This window comes from Centruroides vittatus, unplaced genomic scaffold (genome assembly GCF_030686945.1).
Source record: "Centruroides vittatus isolate TY-2023 unplaced genomic scaffold, ASM3068694v2 contig_1824, whole genome shotgun sequence".
Lineage (NCBI taxonomy): Eukaryota > Metazoa > Arthropoda > Arachnida > Scorpiones > Buthidae > Centruroides > Centruroides vittatus.
Window position 1 is genome coordinate 1,821,244 of NW_027121123.1, and position 22,588 is coordinate 1,843,831.

The 22,588-nt window shown below is 25.1% G+C and overlaps 1 protein-coding gene across 5 annotated transcripts in view; it reads right to left on the bottom strand.

Moving 5' to 3' along the window:
- The window catches only part of Eip63E (cyclin dependent kinase Eip63E), an 89,841-nt gene that overhangs the window by 62,790 nt on the left and 4,463 nt on the right, over positions 1 to 22,588 (bottom strand). For 4 of the 5 annotated variants that reach the window (XM_067264169.1, XM_067264168.1, XM_067264173.1 and 1 more), the window contains 2 exons: positions 21,875 to 22,091; positions 21,627 to 21,802 (listed from right to left, as the gene is read on the bottom strand). In XM_067264169.1, coding sequence (XP_067120270.1) covers positions 21,627 to 21,802; positions 21,875 to 22,091 — 393 coding nt within the window. The remainder of the gene's footprint in view (positions 1 to 21,626; positions 21,803 to 21,874; positions 22,092 to 22,588) is intronic. The other variant, XM_067264170.1, reaches the window with a different exon arrangement.

Below are 22,588 nucleotides of genomic sequence, written 5' to 3' on the forward strand. Positions count from 1 at the left end.
TTTTCATTCAATGGCAAATATTATTATATACATTACCTTGATTATATTAATTTAAACAGAGATACTAAATTATAAATACAAAGAAAAACGTGAATTGACATGTACCAGAAGTTTTATCCTCATTTCTAAGAAACTTCTGTCAGATTTTTCCTGTTTAGAATAATAATTCATAGTGTAGATACATGTATAATTTTTAGTAAATTAAGAAATATTCATTTATATGAAATAATAATAAATACAAGTACTATACATACAATAGCTGATAACATCAAAAATGGCTTAAGGCAACTATTGCATCATTTTAATTTAAGTAAAGAAAAACAAACAAATGAATGAATTTTAATTATTAATTTATAATTTTATTTTCATACTATCATTATAAAAATAATCATAAATTTATTAAACAGTCATTATATATTCCATTGTTTTTATTTAAAAAAGCATTTGTGTTTCATGTTTCACAAACAATATTTCAAGCATATATTCAATTTTATTCAAGTTTGTTTTTACAACTAATTTGAATATTTGTAGTTTTGAAATAGTTTTGAATAAGTTTATTTAACAAATAAACTTATTTCAAAACTATTCCAAGAAGCTAATTTTAAGAATTATACTTTAAAGAATGTCAAAAATTTGAGAACATATAAAAAAAATTACAGAAAGGCTTATTTATTAATAATATATTTTTATTATTAAGAAGTAATTCTCAAAATAATAAAATGTAACATATATAAAGAAAGCAGATGAGACAGAAAAGTGTATTTTGGTCCTAGATGAGATATAACATATATTCTTTGGAAGCAAGCCAAACATTCTAATCAATTTAGTTACTACAATATTTACTTTGTCTTTATGATTCTTCAAAATTAAAATTCTATTAAAAAGATAGGAAAAGTATAACGTTAGATGTAATTATGAATCTTTACACTCAATTAATTAGAAGTTTAATAAAACTAATAAAATTAATAAAAATAATTTGACACATCTCAAGTATTTTTGAATACCCATTCATTTTCAGATAACAACTTAAAATATTCATAATTTAAATATTCAAATATTGTTATACAACTACTACTCTCAACTATAAACAATCTATCTAGATAAGACTTGTTGCTTTTCTTCCTATTACCAACAATTTTCTTTTCATAATCCATTTCCATGAAACAGACAGTGATGCTTCCTCATCCTCATTTATCATCACAGTTTCACAATTCTCCTGAGAAATCCATATTTTTTTTGTCAGTCATAAAGCAGTTTTCTTCTTGTCTCATACCAATTTTATCCAAGATTTTCTTAACATTTAACAAAGGTGTTAAGAAAATCTGTTCATCAATCACTTTAGAAAGCTTCCTATTAGTAAAATCAAAATAAATTTCCCTGCCATTATTAAATATTAATTAAAATAAGATTGGAGTATATATTGCTATTTAACACTCCAGCAATTTATTTATCATTCCTGATCACCTGAAAAACTAGAATTTTTTTCTTTAAAACTTTGTTACTGAAAGTTTTATTATTATAATGAATTGTAGTTATTTCATAATAATTTTCAATTTTTCTTCTAATATTCAGAAGAAAGGTTTCACTTTATTTTCTTATTGAAAGCAGTTCTAATTTACGTAAACAACGTACTTAGTTCTTAAGTTTTAAATAACTCAATTTCAGTATTAAACAGATTAGAATAAATATTCATTGTCCTCAAAATTACAAATTGGTGTGTAAAGTGGTATAAAACTATTACAGTGCTTTCTATAATATGATTTTGAAAATGAGCAGAAATATTAAAATATTTAGACTTCATGAAGTTTTTATTTTGCTATTTACTCATCATTAAAACAAGTATCTGAGGCACAATACTAAACAATACTGCTTTGAATCACATCTAATGCCAAAACATTTACCTATTTAAATTTTGATTTCTCTGTTTAACAAATGAATATACACTTTATATGTTAGAGTTTATACAATCAGGTGTTACTTGCCTAATGAATTCAGCCCTTTTGGTAAATATACACATACTGATAAAATTATAAAAGAGAATATTCCAGAACATTTTTGAACCAAGTTGAAACATGTGTAAGGTTTTCCTGTCTAATTAATTGACAGGATACAATATCAGGAATTAAAAATTAAAATTTTATAACAACTATCCCATAAATTTTTTATGAAATATCCTGATATATCAAGGATAATCATAGACATATGTAGAGAGAATTATTGTGGCAATAAAATATGTTTAATTCTGCAGAATTATCATATGATTTCATCAAATTAAATTGATTTAATGACTGCTCTTTATTTGAATTGTATTAATGGTGATTCAAAAATGAGATAAACTGTCTTGAAAAATGTTTAATCACAAATAAATTTTTGAGGTCTTTAAAACTTCATATCTAGTTAACCTTGTGATGTCAAATAATTAATGCTAAATTCATAAAGTATATTTTTCCGAAATGTTAATATTTACTTAAATAAAAAAAACCCAGGTTTTAATAAATTTAACTTAGTTTCGTAAGTCATTTTTGTACAAAAAACCAAATGATGTAATAGCAGCAAAAAAATACAGCATAACTACTGTAAGAAAAATATGCTACATTTCAAGAGCTCAATTTATCTTGGATTGATATCTTAATATATTTTAAAATTCTTTCCAATAAAATACATATGACATTATAATAGATTTTTAGTCATTCCTCCCTCTCAAGCTTATAATTGAGCTGTAATTTTTAAAATGTAGACTTACGGATTCCCACTGTTGTCTATCTGCCACCTGTTCTTTCTTAATCTTGAGAACAGAGTGAGTTAGAAGAAAATTAAGGCCAAATATGGAAAGCTTAGAAGCCAGATGCCCCAATTAAGTATGTATGAACTTCCAGTTTGGACCAAAAGGCATGTGATTTCTTAAATTAAAACAATAATTAAAAATTGCAGCTGTAATGATATCACAATAACTAAACAATTTTCTTATGGTTAGTCTTACAATAGACAGAACATATATCTTATTAATACTGTAATGATCACATACAAAAAATTTTTGAGTCAATTCATCCTTTTTCTATATTTCACCAGAGACTGACAATATACAACATGAAGATAAAACATAAATCTTCTTTAAAATGACTGACAAGATATCGTTAAACACATACATGTGAAACACTTGACGCTGATCTTTCTTCATAGAATCCAATGTCAGTTACTTTAACAAGCACTAAAAAGTTTTTCAATATCAGTGGTGGAGTATTAATATGTAAATAATCTTGGGAAAAGATATAATTATGCAAAAATTGTTGAGTACCTCGATTTTCCACCAGAGGACTTTATACTTTGTTCCTTCTATAAATATAGCTAGGACTTGGCTGATATTGGAAAACTTTTTAGTGCTGTTTAAAGTAACTGATGTCAGATCTTACATAGAAAGGTTAATGTTGAGTGTTTTACATGTACATGTGTTTAATGATATCTTGTCAGTCATTTTAAAGAAGATTTATGCTCTATCTTCATGTTCTATATTGTTGGTCTCTGGTGAAATATAGAAAAAGGATTGAATTGGCCCAAAAATTTTTTGTATAATCATTACCTTATTAATATGTAAATAATCCTGGGAAAAGATATAATTATGAAATATATATCTTTACGATTATTCAAAGAAATAAATCTTCCATGTGAAAGAATTTATAAGATTTTTTCATGAGATTATTTATCGTTTGATTAACATCAAACATCAAGACAAACTGTTGTAATTTTTACAAAATATTTTTAATTGCTTGCTTAATTTTATCAAATAATACATTCTGGTACTTCACTGTATTATAAATTATGGAACATTAATATGTATGAAAGATGCAACAGAAAAAAAATTATCAATGGACAAGACACATATGAATAGTTTTTAATGCAAATAATATTTCTAAGTAATTAAATAAATTATTTCTTATTCAATTATTTTGTTAAGAATTTAATTAACACTAGTAAATTAATAAACAATGCAAATTATCTTTTCTCAAAAAGTAAATCAAGTTTTTGACTATAAATTTGAAAGGATATATATTTAAGTATATTCATTCTTTCAAAAATATTGCTATAATTTTTATACATTAACAATAACATTATAGATTGAAATAAAATAATATACTGTATCATAGTAAATAGAGCTTTAGTAATTAGTTTTATAAATATTTTATAGTTCCAATGTTTAAAAGTAAAATTTACATTTAAAAAAATACAAAAATGTGTGATATTAAAATTCCAGTGATTTAAAATGAAAAGCTCAATTATGAACTGAATTACAATTTTATATTAATAAAATCAGGACAGAGAGAATCAATACAATCAATTATATTAGCCCAGTAGTGCCATAATTTGCAATCAAGTGGTCATATACTTTTATTGAGATCATAAAAAATGTTTTATTACAATAAAACTCTCACTTTCTCTTAATATTTTAGATGTCAATTTTCTTTTTTGTTTTAATAATTCCTGAATTACACAAGAATTTGTAATTCAGGAATTATTAAAAGAAATTATTAAATTATATATCAGAATAGTTATTAGAATGAAAAATTCTAAAAACAAACTCGAATTATGATAAAATATTAAGATAATTTGACCAAATACAAATATAAAAACAATTTCTTTTTAATAATATATATTAATTTTAATATATAAAACTTCAATAAACTTTCTACAAAGATTTTTATATATAAGTAAAAATTAAGAAGAATCTGTAGGAAGCAATTGGAACTGCATATTAATAGCATTTTTTAATTAGTTAACTGATCAAGAGTTTCTGTCTTCTGGGATATAGGAATGAATGTAGATGTCCATTTGATTCCATTCTTGTTTAAAAAATTCCTATAATACATTATTCAAGAGAAACATTTTTTTAATGTTTTTTAAACAGGTGTTTTTATTGGTGATCAATGGACAAGTAGCCTAAAACAGAATGTTGGTGCAATTGAGTCTATATAGTTCATAAATAAAGATGATTGATTTTTTTATGAATTTTGTCTTAACTTTAATTAATGTAAAATTAATTAAAGTTAAGACAAAATTCATAAAAAAATCAATCATCTTTATTTATGAACTATATAGACTCAATTGCACCAACATTCTGTTTTAGGCTACTTGTCCATTGATCACCAATAAAAACACCTGTTTAAAAAACATTAAAAAAATGTTTCTCTTGAAAAATGTATTGTAGGAATTTTTTAAATAGAAACTTTAAAATTCTTAGTGAACTTTTTCAGTTTAAAATTAAAATTTATCTGAATACTTTTACTACATTATAAATAAATATATGGTAGGAAAAAATCATACTAATAAAAAAATAAAATTTATAAGCAAGTTTAAATATAAACAACCACCATCTATCACTAATCAGATTAATATTTAATTATTGTATTAGCTTTAAAATAGCCTGATAATCTGATAGATTGTTTGGCAAATTAAAATTTTAAAAAATATTAATTTGGTGAGAAATAAAAACATTAAAAATACGATAGAAAAAATATTCAAATATTGAATGTTAAAAAGGATATTTTAAATTGTGTGATAAATTTTAGTAAGTATTTGCAATGCAATTTTACCTTTAGAAACTCAGACTGTTCTTAGTTTTGACTTTAATAAATAGGGATATGATAATAGTATGGTGATGATAACCTCTAATTTTTTACTTTAAAGAAATAAATAAATACAAATTTACATATCAAAGTTAAAATATATTTATTTATATCTGGTAAGAAATATTTCTGAAACAGAAGATTGAAAATGAAATTTGAATTATGAAAAAGAATTATAAAATCCAAATTTTTAAATTTCCATTTTGAATACATGAAACTAGTTGAAATGTTCTTTTTATATACACATGAATATATTTCAACATTTACACATAAGTCTATGCATATTTGCAACTTTAAATTTAAAAATTAAAAATATTAGAACTTTAACCTGTAAAGAAAATGAAGAAAAAACTAATTATACATCAAAGCATTATTAATTATGTTCACTTTAAGTTTTGGAAAATTATTTTAATGAAAAAATGTTCACACATTTACTACTTATAATGTTATAAGAATTATTCTTCATTTAATTAAAATAATACATTTGAGCTGTTTGTAGATCTATTTTATGAATCCATCAATTCCTTCACTTTAGTCAACTTGTAATATTATATATACATGCATTATTTAGATTTTTTAAAATAATTTTACTAGAGGCAACATTACATCTTTATTTGCTAAGTATAGTGGCTATTCATTCCATTGCAGTTATCAAATTTAGTAAACTTCATCTTGGCATTATAGATCCTTCTATTGGTAATTACAATTTCGTTTCACTCTATATTACTTGTTTTCTGCTTATTGTCTGTACTTAATAAGAAAACAATAGTTGGTTAAGAAATATCTTATAATTTTCATATTTGCTTTCCTCGTTTCATATTAGCACCTTTTATATCAGTGAATAAAATATTTTATTTTGAATCAGTGTTTGATAGATAAATAGATGCTTGCAGCACTTTAATCTTATTTGGAGAACATGAATAGGGCAAGTGGGATTGACTTATAAATTTTAATAAATAATAGTATTAATGGCTCATCCCCATTTACAAGATTTCTATTTATGAGAGGTTCTCACAAATAACATATGCTCACAAACTGAGAGCACATAATACACACAGAATTGCTTCATGCTTTCATAAAATAAATCACTTACTGGAATATAAACAGAATGAAAACAAAACACCTTGGTATTTCCAGCAAACAAGTAAAATTTAATAAAATAAAAACGTTTTCGACTATTTTTAATAGTCCTCTTCAGTTACTCTTTAAAATGAAAATGGAACAATTCTTTAAACAGAATTAGAACAAAAAATAGAATGCCAGCAATAACATCATTTAAATTTAAAAAATAAAATAAAAATAACATGAAATAAAAGTAACATAAAAATAGTACAAATTAAACAGTAAAATAAAACAAAGTATTAATATAATTAATTGTAGTAAAAAGATTTCCATGCACTAGATAGACTATCAGCATCTCTATGGTTGATGCAACCTTTGGTATTATGTGCCTTGTAAATCTCGAGTTTTTCAATGTATTTAATAAAATGTTTGTTAGTGGCAGTCTTAATTATGGAAGCTTTATCCCAATAAATATTGATATCTTGTTCTTTTGCAAAGGCTGCTAGTACAGTACTGTCCAAGTGTTTAGTAATTGAATATTTATGCTCCTGCAACCTCTGTTTTAAAGACCTCATGGTAGCACCAACATAAACTAACTCTGAATTAAAACGGTAGTCAGTTAATGGGATTGAATATACTCCTGATGTGTTGTTTCGATTTAGTTTCAACTTATCGTTCCGTAGAATTCTGTAAATCGTAGGATTACGTCGATAGATCATTTTAACATTGTTCTTGCGAGCTATTTTCTTAAAGATGGAATGTAGGAAAGGAATATAGTTGAGAACTACTTTTCGGTCTTGGCTGGTGGTAGTAGGATGTTTATTTGTTGGGTTACAAAATTTATCAATAAGAGCGTTAATCTCCCGTAAATGATATCCTTGTTGTACAGCTATTGTGCGTATGTAATTTAGCTCTCTATATGTGTCATAAATACTTGTACAGTGGGTATAGGCCCGTTTTATCCAAGATCTAAAGGCTGCATGTTTAAAGTTGCTGGGATCGAAAGAATTCTTTGGAATAATAATAGGAAGATAGCTAGGCTTTCGATAAATGTTCGTCCATATTTCACCAAATTTACAAGTGATGGATAGATCCAGGAAGTTTACATTCAGGTCACTTTTTTGTTCCAATGATAGCGTCAAACCATATGGGTTGTTATTCATTTTGTTAAGGAACTCGCTAGCGTTATTAATATTCCTCCAAATGATGAACACATCATCCACATATCTTGCATATAAAATTATGTCGTTGTTGAAGATAGGCAGTACTTTATTTTCTAAACGTCGTAATACTAGTTCACATAAAACTGGGGATATTGGGCTCCCCATTGGAACTCCTCGTTGTTGTAAATATGTGTTGCCTTCAAATGCAAAAAACGAAGTATAACAAATTAGGTGTGCGAGTTCTAATATGTGTTCATGAAATTTTGTAGCATTATTAACATTCGTAAAAAGGAAATCTCTTATCTCGCAAAAACAAGGTGGTAATTTTATAGATGGAAATAATGCTTTAAAATCCATTACGGTCATAAATTCATTGTCTTCTAGGCTAATATTTCTGAGCATATCCACCAGTTGAATAGAGTTATTAATAGTATACGGGTGATCTTGAAGTCGTGGCTGGATAAATCTAACCAGTTGTTTCTCAAGTTCAAACGTAGGGGAGCCACATTTTTCTATAACAGGTCGTATCTGACAGTTAGGTTTATGGGTTTTGCCAAAAGCGAAGATTCTCGGTGTTCTTGGTGCTTGTACGACAGAGTTATGCATGCATAACTTGCGAGCTAAGGGAGTTGAAACGAATTTTTTAACTCTCTGTTGTAGTGATTCTAAATATTTGTCAGGAGCACGTTGGCATTCGGTGTCCCTGATGTAATCCTGCAGTTTATGGTTGTAGGAATCTCTTTTAAGGAGCACTACTCCAAAGGAGTAGTGCTCCTTAAAAGAGATTCCTACAACCATAAACTGCAGGATTACATCAGGGACACCGAATGCCAACGTGCTCCTGACAAATATTTAGAATCACTACAACAGAGAGTTAAAAAATTCGTTTCAACTCCCTTAGCTCGCAAGTTATGCATGCATAACTCTGTCGTACAAGCACCAAGAACACCGAGAATCTTCGCTTTTGGCAAAACCCATAAACCTAACTGTCAGATACGACCTGTTATAGAAAAATGTGGCTCCCCTACGTTTGAACTTGAGAAACAACTGGTTAGATTTATCCAGCCACGACTTCAAGATCACCCGTATACTATTAATAACTCTATTCAACTGGTGGATATGCTCAGAAATATTAGCCTAGAAGACAATGAATTTATGACCGTAATGGATTTTAAAGCATTATTTCCATCTATAAAATTACCACCTTGTTTTTGCGAGATAAGAGATTTCCTTTTTACGAATGTTAATAATGCTACAAAATTTCATGAACACATATTAGAACTCGCACACCTAATTTGTTATACTTCGTTTTTTGCATTTGAAGGCAACACATATTTACAACAACGAGGAGTTCCAATGGGGAGCCCAATATCCCCAGTTTTATGTGAACTAGTATTACGACGTTTAGAAAATAAAGTACTGCCTATCTTCAACAACGACATAATTTTATATGCAAGATATGTGGATGATGTGTTCATCATTTGGAGGAATATTAATAACGCTAGCGAGTTCCTTAACAAAATGAATAACAACCCATATGGTTTGACGCTATCATTGGAACAAAAAAGTGACCTGAATGTAAACTTCCTGGATCTATCCATCACTTGTAAATTTGGTGAAATATGGACGAACATTTATCGAAAGCCTAGCTATCTTCCTATTATTATTCCAAAGAATTCTTTCGATCCCAGCAACTTTAAACATGCAGCCTTTAGATCTTGGATAAAACGGGCCTATACCCACTGTACAAGTATTTATGACACATATAGAGAGCTAAATTACATACGCACAATAGCTGTACAACAAGGATATCATTTACGGGAGATTAACGCTCTTATTGATAAATTTTGTAACCCAACAAATAAACATCCTACTACCACCAGCCAAGACCGAAAAGTAGTTCTCAACTATATTCCTTTCCTACATTCCATCTTTAAGAAAATAGCTCGCAAGAACAATGTTAAAATGATCTATCGACGTAATCCTACGATTTACAGAATTCTACGGAACGATAAGTTGAAACTAAATCGAAACAACACATCAGGAGTATATTCAATCCCATTAACTGACTACCGTTTTAATTCAGAGTTAGTTTATGTTGGTGCTACCATGAGGTCTTTAAAACAGAGGTTGCAGGAGCATAAATATTCAATTACTAAACACTTGGACAGTACTGTACTAGCAGCCTTTGCAAAAGAACAAGATATCAATATTTATTGGGATAAAGCTTCCATAATTAAGACTGCCACTAACAAACATTTTATTAAATACATTGAAAAACTCGAGATTTACAAGGCACATAATACCAAAGGTTGCATCAACCATAGAGATGCTGATAGTCTATCTAGTGCATGGAAATCTTTTTACTACAATTAATTATATTAATACTTTGTTTTATTTTACTGTTTAATTTGTACTATTTTTATGTTACTTTTATTTCATGTTATTTTTATTTTATTTTTTAAATTTAAATGATGTTATTGCTGGCATTCTATTTTTTGTTCTAATTCTGTTTAAAGAATTGTTCCATTTTCATTTTAAAGAGTAACTGAAGAGGACTATTAAAAATAGTCGAAAACGTTTTTATTTTATTAAATTTTACTTGTTTGCTGGAAATACCAAGGTGTTTTGTTTACTTCATGCTTTCATTATTCATTAGCGTGATAAATGATAAAATTCAGCTTAAAACATTTATATATAAATTTTTATGAATCATCTAATATTTTTTAAATGAATCATTTTTTGATACCTAAATGAACTTTATAATGTACTTGATCTTGCTATTATCAGCTAGTGAATAATTATGCATTTTTTATACATGAAAATTATTACTATTTAACTATGTTACCCACTCTGCAGTAATCAACAGATATATCTGTTAAGGGCAATCACGTGGCAGAGGTGAATGGCTATACACACAAAGAAATTTTGCGGATATCACCAAAAGCTAGCCAAAAATTACCGTGAAAAAAATTCACATAAAAAAGGAATTATATGATAATAAAAAAGATTTTTCTTTACTAGACATAACTGTTTAAAATTGTTTTTTGAAACGGAAACGAGAAAAACACGCGGGAAAATCCTTAAAAAATTTCCCATGTTTATTCTCCACTACATCGTGGTAGCTCCATATCTGACTAACCCACTGTAGAAGGGTTAAATTCATTTATTAATAAAATTTGAATAATTTTTATTAACATATTAATTACTGAAACAAATCAATCTTAAAAATACAAAGATTGATGCTTATTCAAAATTATTATTATTATTCATAAACTGCAATTATTTAATCTAAATTCAACACTAAATAAATACTATGAAAATATTAAAAATACAAAGAAAAATTTGAAATTTAATAGAAAATATTAATTTTTTGATTTGTAATCTACTTATATAAATCAGTTTCTATTATTGAGAAATCAGAGGTGGAATCAAATATATTTTCTAATTATAAGAGAAAATGATATATTATAAAATTAAATTATTTAAAAAATTTTTGTGGCAACTCTCATAAGAAAGAACATTTAGGAAAATAAATATTAGAACAATGTTATTTAAAATTTTTATAAGGATTTAGTTCTCGAAAACATTGTTATAACATATTAATCCTCAATTATCAATAAAAATAAGTCCTTCATTAATTATTTCTATATTAATATTTTTAAACGTCTAAATTAGATAACTATTTTAAGAATGAGAGACTTGATTTTCAGGAGGATAAAAAAGAAATTTTTGATTTTCTTGAAATAACTGCTCCAGAAAAGACTGGCAAATTATTTAAAATGGAAATGAAGCAAGTGTAATCATTAATTTAGCAGGTTAAAATGTTCTGCATCAATCAAAAAATCAATTTACTTTTATCCATAACTATATACATTTTTTTTTTGTACATTCACACAGTGAAAAGGAAAAAAATATATATATTTATACTAGATCTAACAAGAAAAAATTCTGCAATACAATAATTTTCCGGAACAACTTTTAAGCTTTAAATTAAACATCCAAACCCATAAGCAGTAATTAAAGATATATGAAATAATTTATATTATGTATTAAATTACTGTAAATATATAAAATTTATGATAAGAAATTATTTTACAGTTTTGCTATATTTTTTTTTTTTTTTTTTTTTATAAAAATTGCTGAAAATGACAAACCTTCAATAAATTCAGCTGAATTTCCAATTATTTTTATGGCAGACTACTTGTCAACTTTCAATCATTTCAATGTCTTCTTTCAGACATTGACAGATATCATTTAAGTTTGAAGAATGGAAAATCTTTATTACTTGAAGTATTCTGTGAACTGGAAAGAATCCTTATAATTTATCTATGTCATACTCTTATTAAATTTTAGTGTATAAATTGGCTACAATCAAAATGTATTTAAAAGTGTGTGTGCACTTTGAAATAATGATAAAGCTGTCATCTTTTTCAGCAATATTAATCAATTTATTTTTTATATGAGTCACATTAATAATTAAATTCAAATATAAATATTGAAGAAATGTTTTCTTCATTAAATATATTATCCAGCTATATATTTCTAATCTAATAATAAAACCATTAAAACTGTGAAAAATTATTTAATATACATTTTTATATAATACATTATACTTGAGTGGACAATGTTTTAAAAAAATATTTGATTTTAAATAAATTCTGCTGGTTTGAAGGCTTATTTGTTTTAAATGTAATAAATTACAAAAAAAACCAATTTTTATAATACTTTTTGATAAAATCCATTAATAAGCAATATTTATTTTTAATAATTTATTTTAAATTTAATTTAATTCTTTAAATTTTAATGTTTTTTCAAGGCAAAATCAAGCACAATGTAACTTATGCTGATATAAGTTATGAGATAATCTAAATAATTACCAGCAAAACAAAAAATATTTCTCTTGAATAGCTAATCAAATTTTTACCCATTCATATGACAAGAATTTTTTCCCCCCTTTCTTTCATTCTTTCCTATAACAGACTTTATATTCTCACTGGAAAGAAGGAATAAGAAAGAATGCCGCTTTTTCTTTCTTAAGAAAAACATAAGAGGAAGAAAATTACTTTTTTATTTTCAAGGAAAGATGGATGAGAATCAATACGGATGGCAATTCATATCATTCACAAAATCATAACATTAACATAAATGATTACGTCTAATACATAGTAATACTGCTATTATAATCTTGCTAGATCTTATTATGATTATTAGAATTTTACTTGCTATTTGTCTATTTTCAAAATCATTATCTATGGATTTTAAATTATATAAATAAATTTTGAATCATAATTTAATATTTACTGTGAAATAAATTAATTTATTTCACAGTAAATATTAATTTATCATCTTCAGTTGATTTTTCTATATTTTTATATCTTTGACTATAAAAGGATAAACAGAATATTAAAAGCATTTAGCAAGTTTACAAATTATATTTGCATTAATGAAATGCCTTATTATCCACATGATCATTAAATTTGGATTTAATTCAATCGGTTAAACTTTTCTTCTTAAAACATTTCTGAACAGAACAATTACACATAATAAAGTGGATGGTAATTTTTATTTTTGTAATATAATACTATGCTTTAATGACAATGATCTAAAAGTACTGTATATTATTATAATTATATAATAAATATAATTTCAAGGAAACTGAATTGTAATAAAATTGTGACAAACACTGTAATAAAGCATTTTTATAAAGTTGTGTAATACTGAAACAATTGTTCATTTGCATTTTTAAAATACAAAATAAAAAAAATAGAATTAGATGTTTGGCTGTGAACATTTTTCTAAAAAATTAATTCAAAAGATTTTAGATAATTTGAAAAAGTATTATTAATTTTATCTAAATGGATGCTTAATTGTATAGGTGCTTAATGGTATAGGAACATTGAAATTTTTTAAATAGCATTCTATAAACAGCGCATTTGAAATGTTTGAAATTAAATTAAATAATTTAAATCTGTATTAAAAAACTAATTATAATTGATTAGTTAAGTTCTAAATCTAAAAATGACTTTATAAGTAACATTTTTGTAAATAACTATTCCATCTAATTTTTTTTTTTTATAATTTATCACTCATTACTTTCATTACTTTAAATACAAAATTTTCTTATGCTACAACTAAGTTTTGAAAATTCTACCAGTAAAAATAATATTGACTTATTAATGAAGGTTGACTAAGTAAAACTTATATATATATATATATAATTAGAAAATGATACAATAAAATAATTTTATATTCATTAAAAGGATTCCTCATTCAACAAGTATAAACACTTGAATAATAACATGATCTTACAAATATATAATTTTTTATAAGATCATATAATTTTGCTTAATTTAAATTCACATATGTTATTCAGAGACATATGACAACTACATTTATGTAATCTTTATTTAAGCTATGAGTACAGTAAGAAATTGACCAAATGAATATAATTAACATTAAAATAATGATAAACATATGTTGAATTTTTATTTTTTATTAAGAAGAAAAATTTCAAATAAAATAAAAGTTAATATATTTATTTATATGTAACAATTAAAATATTATAATGAATTTTTTTTAAAACTTCATATGTATCTATGGTAATATCTTTATATAAAATGTAAATAAATAATTCCGCATAATTTAAAATATAACTATAAACAGCACAAACATATTAGTTAACATCTATTTCAAATCTATAAAACTTGTAAAGAAAATTTTTGATAATTTCAATTTTCAGTTATTTAAATATGTTAATAATTACTTAAAAAAACAAACAAATTTTGTTAATAAAGAAACTCATTAAAATTTTTGTAAAAAATAATGTTTTTGAACATTGTACTGTACATCAATAATACTAAGTACAATATATTTCATAGTTTTGTAATTAGCAATCATTAATCTACTCAAAAATTTTTCCATCTGTATGATGACAATATAAATATTTTGATCATGTCAAAAATTCAACCTTTAAAATAATAAATTATATTTTTAAATATAATTTATTACTTTGATACTTTATTTGTATCTAGATCCAGTTTCATGGTTTGTTTATAATAAAAAAATATACCATTTTATATAAGCATTCCCTGAAAATATATAAACCCCTATTTAATATGTAGCCCCTAGTACTTTCAAAGTCTGTCTAATATAACTTATTTTGGCATATTTTAGCTTTTTAATTTGTTAACCTAGTTTCAATATTACTTTAATATTACATGGCATTTATTTACTGCCTTAAAATAGCATAAAAATTGCATATCTGATTTAAAATATTTAAAATTTATAATTAATTAATTGAATATTTTAAATTACTTTATTTCATTTTAATAGATTTTTATACTTTTTCTTAATAGTTCACAGAAATTATAATCATAAAGCAATTTTTAAAAAACATTTAATATTGACCTGTTTGACCATTTATTAAAACCTTGAATGTTAAACATGTTAATTGGTTACCTATGATAATGCACAAGAATAAAATTTATTCTGATAACCTTGAAGTATTTCAATTACATCTGACAAATAAATGAACTTTAATTTTTATCCTTTCTTTACATCATATATGTCTCAAAATTTTTTAAAGCCATTTTTATTTATATATATAAATCTTTAATTATTTTACATCATTTTACAAAATTTTATTTATTTAATGCAAATATCAAACTGAGAAATTTTGATATTTCAAGGATTTTAAAGTCAACTTTTTACAGGTTTTTAGTCTAATATGATGATATATTAGTATATATTTCACTATTTAATTTTTCTTCATTATTTTCAGATTTTTATCTTTACATAAAACAACATTATGATTATTTGAATAATGAAGTAACATTTGCTCTTTTTTTCATTTCATATGTATTTTTTTTTTTGATAATTTCATATTACATATTATGTTATTTACATATTAAATATTATTTATATTTTATAATTTTTTAATTATTAATTTAGAAAGTTATAAAGTAATTTATTTTCATGTATAAAATAATAGAAAAGAAGTTCTTTTATAAATGTATTGTTGATCTAGAGAAAAAATTTAAAATAATATATACATATTCAATTAATGAAATAAAATTACTTAATATATATCAACAAAATAGAAAAATTTTCCTAAAAACGATTACAATTAAGATGTATTTTCACTGATTTTTTAGCTTTAACTATGTATAAAGTAATAATACCAAGAAGAATGCAGATAAGAAATTTTAATTGCTTATAATCAAATAGAATTTTTTAGTTTAATCAAATACACTTAAATTAATATCCATCAAATGTAATTTATGCAATTTTGAATAGTATAAATTACTGTAATTAATTTATTTACAGTTTCTATTAAACCATTTAACCATTCTAATTTAATGAAGTCTTTATTAAATTGGAATAGTTAAATATATAAACTTTTTTGGCAATTATATATTTGCATGTTTTTATTACAAGTTTCATCAGACAACAAAATTACTTCTAAAACTTTCTCTTTTAATTAATATCAGGATAGTACATAAAAATGCATATACATCCACTGATAATGAAACAGAGCATCCTGTTGTTAAGTTTTGTAATATCCAGATAATCTAGAGCAAAAAGTCAATTATTTGGATAGTGGCCAAGAGCTGCAGTGATAATCTCTTTCACAGATTTAACCAATTTTATCATTTTGGCACAAAATAATAAAACTGGTCTAATCTATAAAGAAGAAATAAAATACATAATGACAAGAATAAAATTCAACATATAAAGCCCTCACCAAAAAAATAAAATAAAATAAAAAATAAATTTCATTATAATTCAATTTTTATAGTCATAAATATAAAAGTTTAAAAGAAAAGCAGCAATCAAATATATAATATTGTTATTTTACAAATTATTTGTAAGATATTTTTTCTGCAAAGTATATATAATATAAAAAGTTATAAACAAATTTACACACTGCTTTTTCATCCAACTCATTTTAATGAATTTTATATTATTACTCATATATAAAATCCATTAATAACAATATATATTTTTTCATAAATTTTAATTAAATATAAATACAATTAAATTTAATAAAAATATACATTGTATATTCATTTATTTATAAACAAGTTCTGTATTTTTATCATCATAATCTTTTATATATTTCATATTATATTGTGTTAATTTTTATATTCAAAAAAAATTAAACGTCATAAGTTTTATTATTATTAATTTATTTACTGTAAATTTAAGTTTAGTACAATGGCATTTAATATTTTAAAAATTTCAAATATATTTAACTATTTTTATTTAAAAAAAAAATTCTACTCAAATTACAAGTTAAAAAACAGATAAAAGTAAATTGCTTAAAAGTACAAAAACATTCATATTAATAATATATATAATTCAACAATTCTCAAAATATATTTCATTTTAACATTATTATAAACTTCATATAATTATTTTTAATGAAATAAATATATTAATATTTATGGTTCAACTAACTTATGTATTATGCATTTTAGAGTCAAAATTGAATTTTTCATTAAATAAATTCATTTACCTTTTGTCCTACAAAATCCCAAGTGCAAAAAATAATGAGTTGTAACATTTAATTAAACAAAAATAAATAGGTTTTGATATATTATTTAAATATATTAATAATAATAAGATGTAAATGTCAAAGATATTATATTTTGTAAACTAAATGAAAATACACCAAATAAAATTGGATATATTAAATTTTAAATAAATATTTTACGTTTTAAATATAATATCTGTTTTTAAAAACAAAATAAAATCAAGCTATTATAAAACTGAAATTATTCTTTTTTAAACATTGAAGTTAAACAGGATGAAAAATGATATTTTATATTCCAAAATGCATTTATTGTGTAAATGAAATTTCACACAAAAAGTACATGTACATGTACCAAGTTAGATGATTCATAGTAAAGACTCCCTACAGATAATAATATAACAGTGATCAAACAAGTTTATAATAAATAATAAAAATTAAATAAATTCAAGAAATTGAGTAATTAGTAGCACAAATTTATATTCATAATTAATTATTTAATGTATAATTGCTTCTAGATGAATAAAAATATAAAAAATTTACAACAGAAATTATTGAATATTAAACAAAACTAAAATATTGTTTAATTTTCTTAAATGGTTTTTCTTTCTTTTTAAATTCTGTTAGTATCATTCATCATATTGAAAACATTTTACATTATTTAATGCATAATTTTATTCCGAAAAATTTGAAATTTATTCCTTTCTGTGAAGTGATTATTAATTATTAATACCTTGCTTTAAAAAAATGAAGAGAGAATTAATATTTAAAAAAATAAGTATACAAAATCAAATCTAATACTAGCATTAACTAAAATTTATTAATTTATAACATAAAATCTCATATAATTTTTTTACACAATTTAATTTTAGAAACAAGACATTAAAAAAAAAAGTAAAATAATTCAATTAGCCAATTTAATATAGTTGATTGACTAAATGAATCATAATTACCATCTGCAGAAGAGTTTAATGGGATTCTTATCCAATTGATTAATCTCTTTTACTCACTAAAACAATCTTTCATTATTTATTTATCACAAAAATTGATTTTACACTACTAAAATCCTTTTATTTATTAACTACATTCACTTCAGCAATGAAAATTGAATCATTTTTTTTTTCGTCTGTCCTTTCCAATTGTACTTTTTATGTTGGATAAGATAAATTTAAAAAACCCCCAATTAGCAAAACTGTAAAAAGTTGGAATATTAAGGAATATATTAATTACTCACACTTCGTAATAAGATTTGTTCTAATAGCTTCTCAGTCACAAGAATTGATGTTTGGCAATAATGATTAGATAAACACTAATGGCTATCAGACATTCCACAACCACCACTGACCCTCTCCCTCACGTGCAAAAACATTTCATTATCACTTAAAGATTTATTATCTGATACATTCCAATAATTACCAATCACCTAAAGATAGATAATGGCATTTGATCTTATGTAACACTCAAATTTCTCAATTATATATATATATATATTTAAAACATAAAAAAGACTTTATAAAATGTTGAATTTATCACAAAGTAAAAGAAATAAACTTTTTAAAAATTTATTTTCTCATAAAAATTTAAAAGCTGAATTTTTATAAAAACTCAACATTTTTGAAAGCAATTGAAAAACTTGCTTAATATAAAAATACAAGTAGTAACAAAATAAAAAAGAAAGAAATTTTCTATAAAATTAAATATTTATCGATACAGTAGATGAGCACATTGAACTTTAACATTCACACAACAAATGTTTGATATTAATTTTTTTTTTAAACATAAAATATAATCAAATTAAAAACGAAGAAAAATTAGACGTTCTGCGTTATTCTGCTAAAATTAATTTTAATTAAAATACATCACTGGGCATTAAGAATAAATATATTTACGATAAAATATATTTCCTACATAAAAAAAAAAAAAAATTACGTGTGAGAAACTTAAGTTGTTTCCCGACTTCAACAAAGCATTAGCTGGCGACATGCCAATTAGCTGCAAAGGCTAGAAGCCTTTTGCACCGATGCAACGACATCGTCTAGACAGAATGGATCTATTAGTACATTCTAGAAACCTCCAAAAGATAAATATATAAAAAAACAAAAATAATCGAATACTCCATCCGAACAGAAAACAGTTGTATTGACATTGTTACAAATCCAACGAACCGTAGGTCAACAAACGGGCTCTTGAAAAGTACGAGCTCTGCATAACGCATCACGCAAACTAAAAGCAAAACGAGTTCATTAATCGGCAATAAAAAGACATAAAACGGGACATTTCCATAATCAGATTCGAGTGCTCCCGATGTATTCCGATTTTGAAGGCTACAGTTAGAAGTCGAGACACGACCAAACAACATTTATAACGTCTTTGGAGAAGACTTGTCACCGGCACCTCATAAATCGCGTGAAAAATTACCAACGAATCAATAGCAACCACCGTCCCCTCTACTATTGATAAATATGCTTGTCCTAAGGGGATCTCGCTCTTATTCTCAGTAATTTCTTAGAAAGATATGTTTATCCGATGGGATTTGCTTGGTTTACACTGTTCTCCCTGTTTAATTTATAAATGCTAGAAGATTGGTTGAAAATTGCAAAACATTTTATGAGATTAAATACAGAAAGTGTTCTCGATTTCACTTTCCTTCACGGTTTACGTGATAAATTAACAGTTTCGATTTTCTCGTTTAGTGTATGAAATAATTAATGGCACTATCTTCCTTCCCCTTATAAGTGATGCATTGTTTCTTCAAGTTCAGACTTGTTATAAAATCTTTTCCCTGATTAGCGTTATTATATCAGTTTCCATTAAAAAAAACAACGCATAAAACGGTATAAAAAAGTTTTAAGACGTTCGAATATCAAAATATAATTGCAAATAATAAAATTATTACATCCCGCCAAGAAACTATTTCATATTTAAAAACCGAAAATGATCAATGATTCATGGTACGAAAGTCTCTTAACAGATTTAAACCTAACGTTAACTCAATAACTATCTTTCTACTGGCTTAACGATCCTCACTAACTTCTCTCTCAAACTTTATTCGAATTATCGTTACATTTCACATTTTCCTTAAAAGTTTACACAGTAATTATCATTACAATAGCCTATCTTATAGTTTACTCAGTAATCATCATTAGACTCCTCAATTCCTCATAGTTTACTTAATAATTAGCATTAAATTCTTCCCTAGTTAATAGTTTATTGATTAACTATCGTTAGATTCTTTCTCCCTTATAGTTAATGCAGTAATTATCGTTTCATTTCCTTCTCCCTTAGGGCCTATACTTGACGTCATTATCATTATCTCCTCTCCCCCTTAAAGTTTACACGATAGTTATCATTAACTTTCTCCTCATCTTATAGCAGGGGCTATGAAACTTTGTGACATAGAAACCACCTAAAATACAGACTTTATGCTTTAAGTTCACGCGATTTATAAAATAAATTTAAACAGTGATGAGGATTAATTCATTTTCTAAAGACTAACATATTAACTTAGATTAAATTGACCTCAATAAAGAGCATGCTTCTGAACAAATTCAATCGTAAAAATAATTTTTCATATAAGTTTCCAGACTAAAAGTTGCGACATTTAAAAGGAAAAGAAAAATTAATTTAAATATAAAATTACATTCAATTAGATATAAATTTTTCATATAAAACAAAAATATTACAGAAATCAAACTTTGTTAACTATTTTCTTGATCCTCCGTTTAAAATAGCGGAAGTTTACTTTTTTAAATAACTCAAACGTAGGTGTAAATTAAATTTAATACATCAAAATATAATAGTTATTTAAAATTTTATCAATAAATTTGTTTATAATTATAGAACAATTCTTTATTCTTGTTATATTGTCTTAAGAGAATATACGCGCTCATAAAATAAGCGAGACAGCTATCAATCAATAAACAAATCAGTGCAGATTAAAACACGTAACAAAGCACCAATTTATATCATCGTCTGCGTATTATAAACCAATTTAATCGAAAATAACAACCTTAATTACCTTAATTTCCGAGTGACCATTTCTGCAGCACAAAAGCTTCCACCAAGATAATACATGCCTCATCATCTTTTCAAAACCGCAACAAATCCCCCCTCAAAAAATAATGATAGGCAACTTACATATATACGCTATATCCTGCCTATTAATTACGTCAACATATATATATATATACTCGTACGTACACATAAAGAGGATATGACGTAATAAATAGTAAAAAAATGAATACAAACCGAGAATGGGATTCCGGAGTAACGACTGGATTTCATTCTCTCTCCTCCACAGATGACTTCGGATTTGGGTCGTCGTGGTATATGTAATCGGAATTCTCGTTCTGTGATTTTGGCTAGTTCTTCGCGAGGGATGACCCATTCCTGTGCTGACCACTGGCGTTTCACTGGACTAACTGCTGCAAATATTTCACTCGAATGACGTTCTTGGACACCTATGGTCATTAGTTCCATTTTAAAATTCAACGTACCGTGTTTGCCGTGTCTTTTGCTATAATTATCTAGATGGCTGTGGGTAGAGCTTGTGCGAGGTGGAGGTCTTATATTGCCGTTCGGTTCGTATAGTGTCTTATAGTTATCCACCGTATCGGATAAGGGAGTACAGAGCGTCGTGGCTGTTGACGGGCATAAAATTTCCGTTCTATCTTCGTCTAATCCGTTCAGAGTAACCTTTGTTACTTCAATATTCTATAAAAAGAAAGATAAAAATAAAACAATGCGATGACGACAATGAAACATCAAAATATTAAATACCGGAGATATTGCGAAAATTTTAACTTTATCGTTGTTACCGATTAGACAAAGGGCAGGAATAATTATGGAATCGATTGACGACAATTTTACTCTTTAAAGATAAATCCCGAAAGTAATTGTAAAACTTAACATTATTTCTGCGGTTAATCGATGCAGATAATCCAATTAACGATTCCTCGAAGATATCCTAATTAAATTAAACTATCGGAACGAAAGGAAAGTGTTCCTCTTCCATTATGCGTTTCTAAGGTTTATTTAGTAGCTACGGCTAATGGAAATTAACTGTGCTAGAGATTCGGTGAAAAGGAAAGATGAGGAAAAGAAAAAACCTATTCCGACCATGTTTCTATCTGATACGTGGTCATATAAACTAATGGAACTTTCTACCGCGTTTTTCCGTCTTCCTTATAACCTAAGCGTGTCAATAGTTA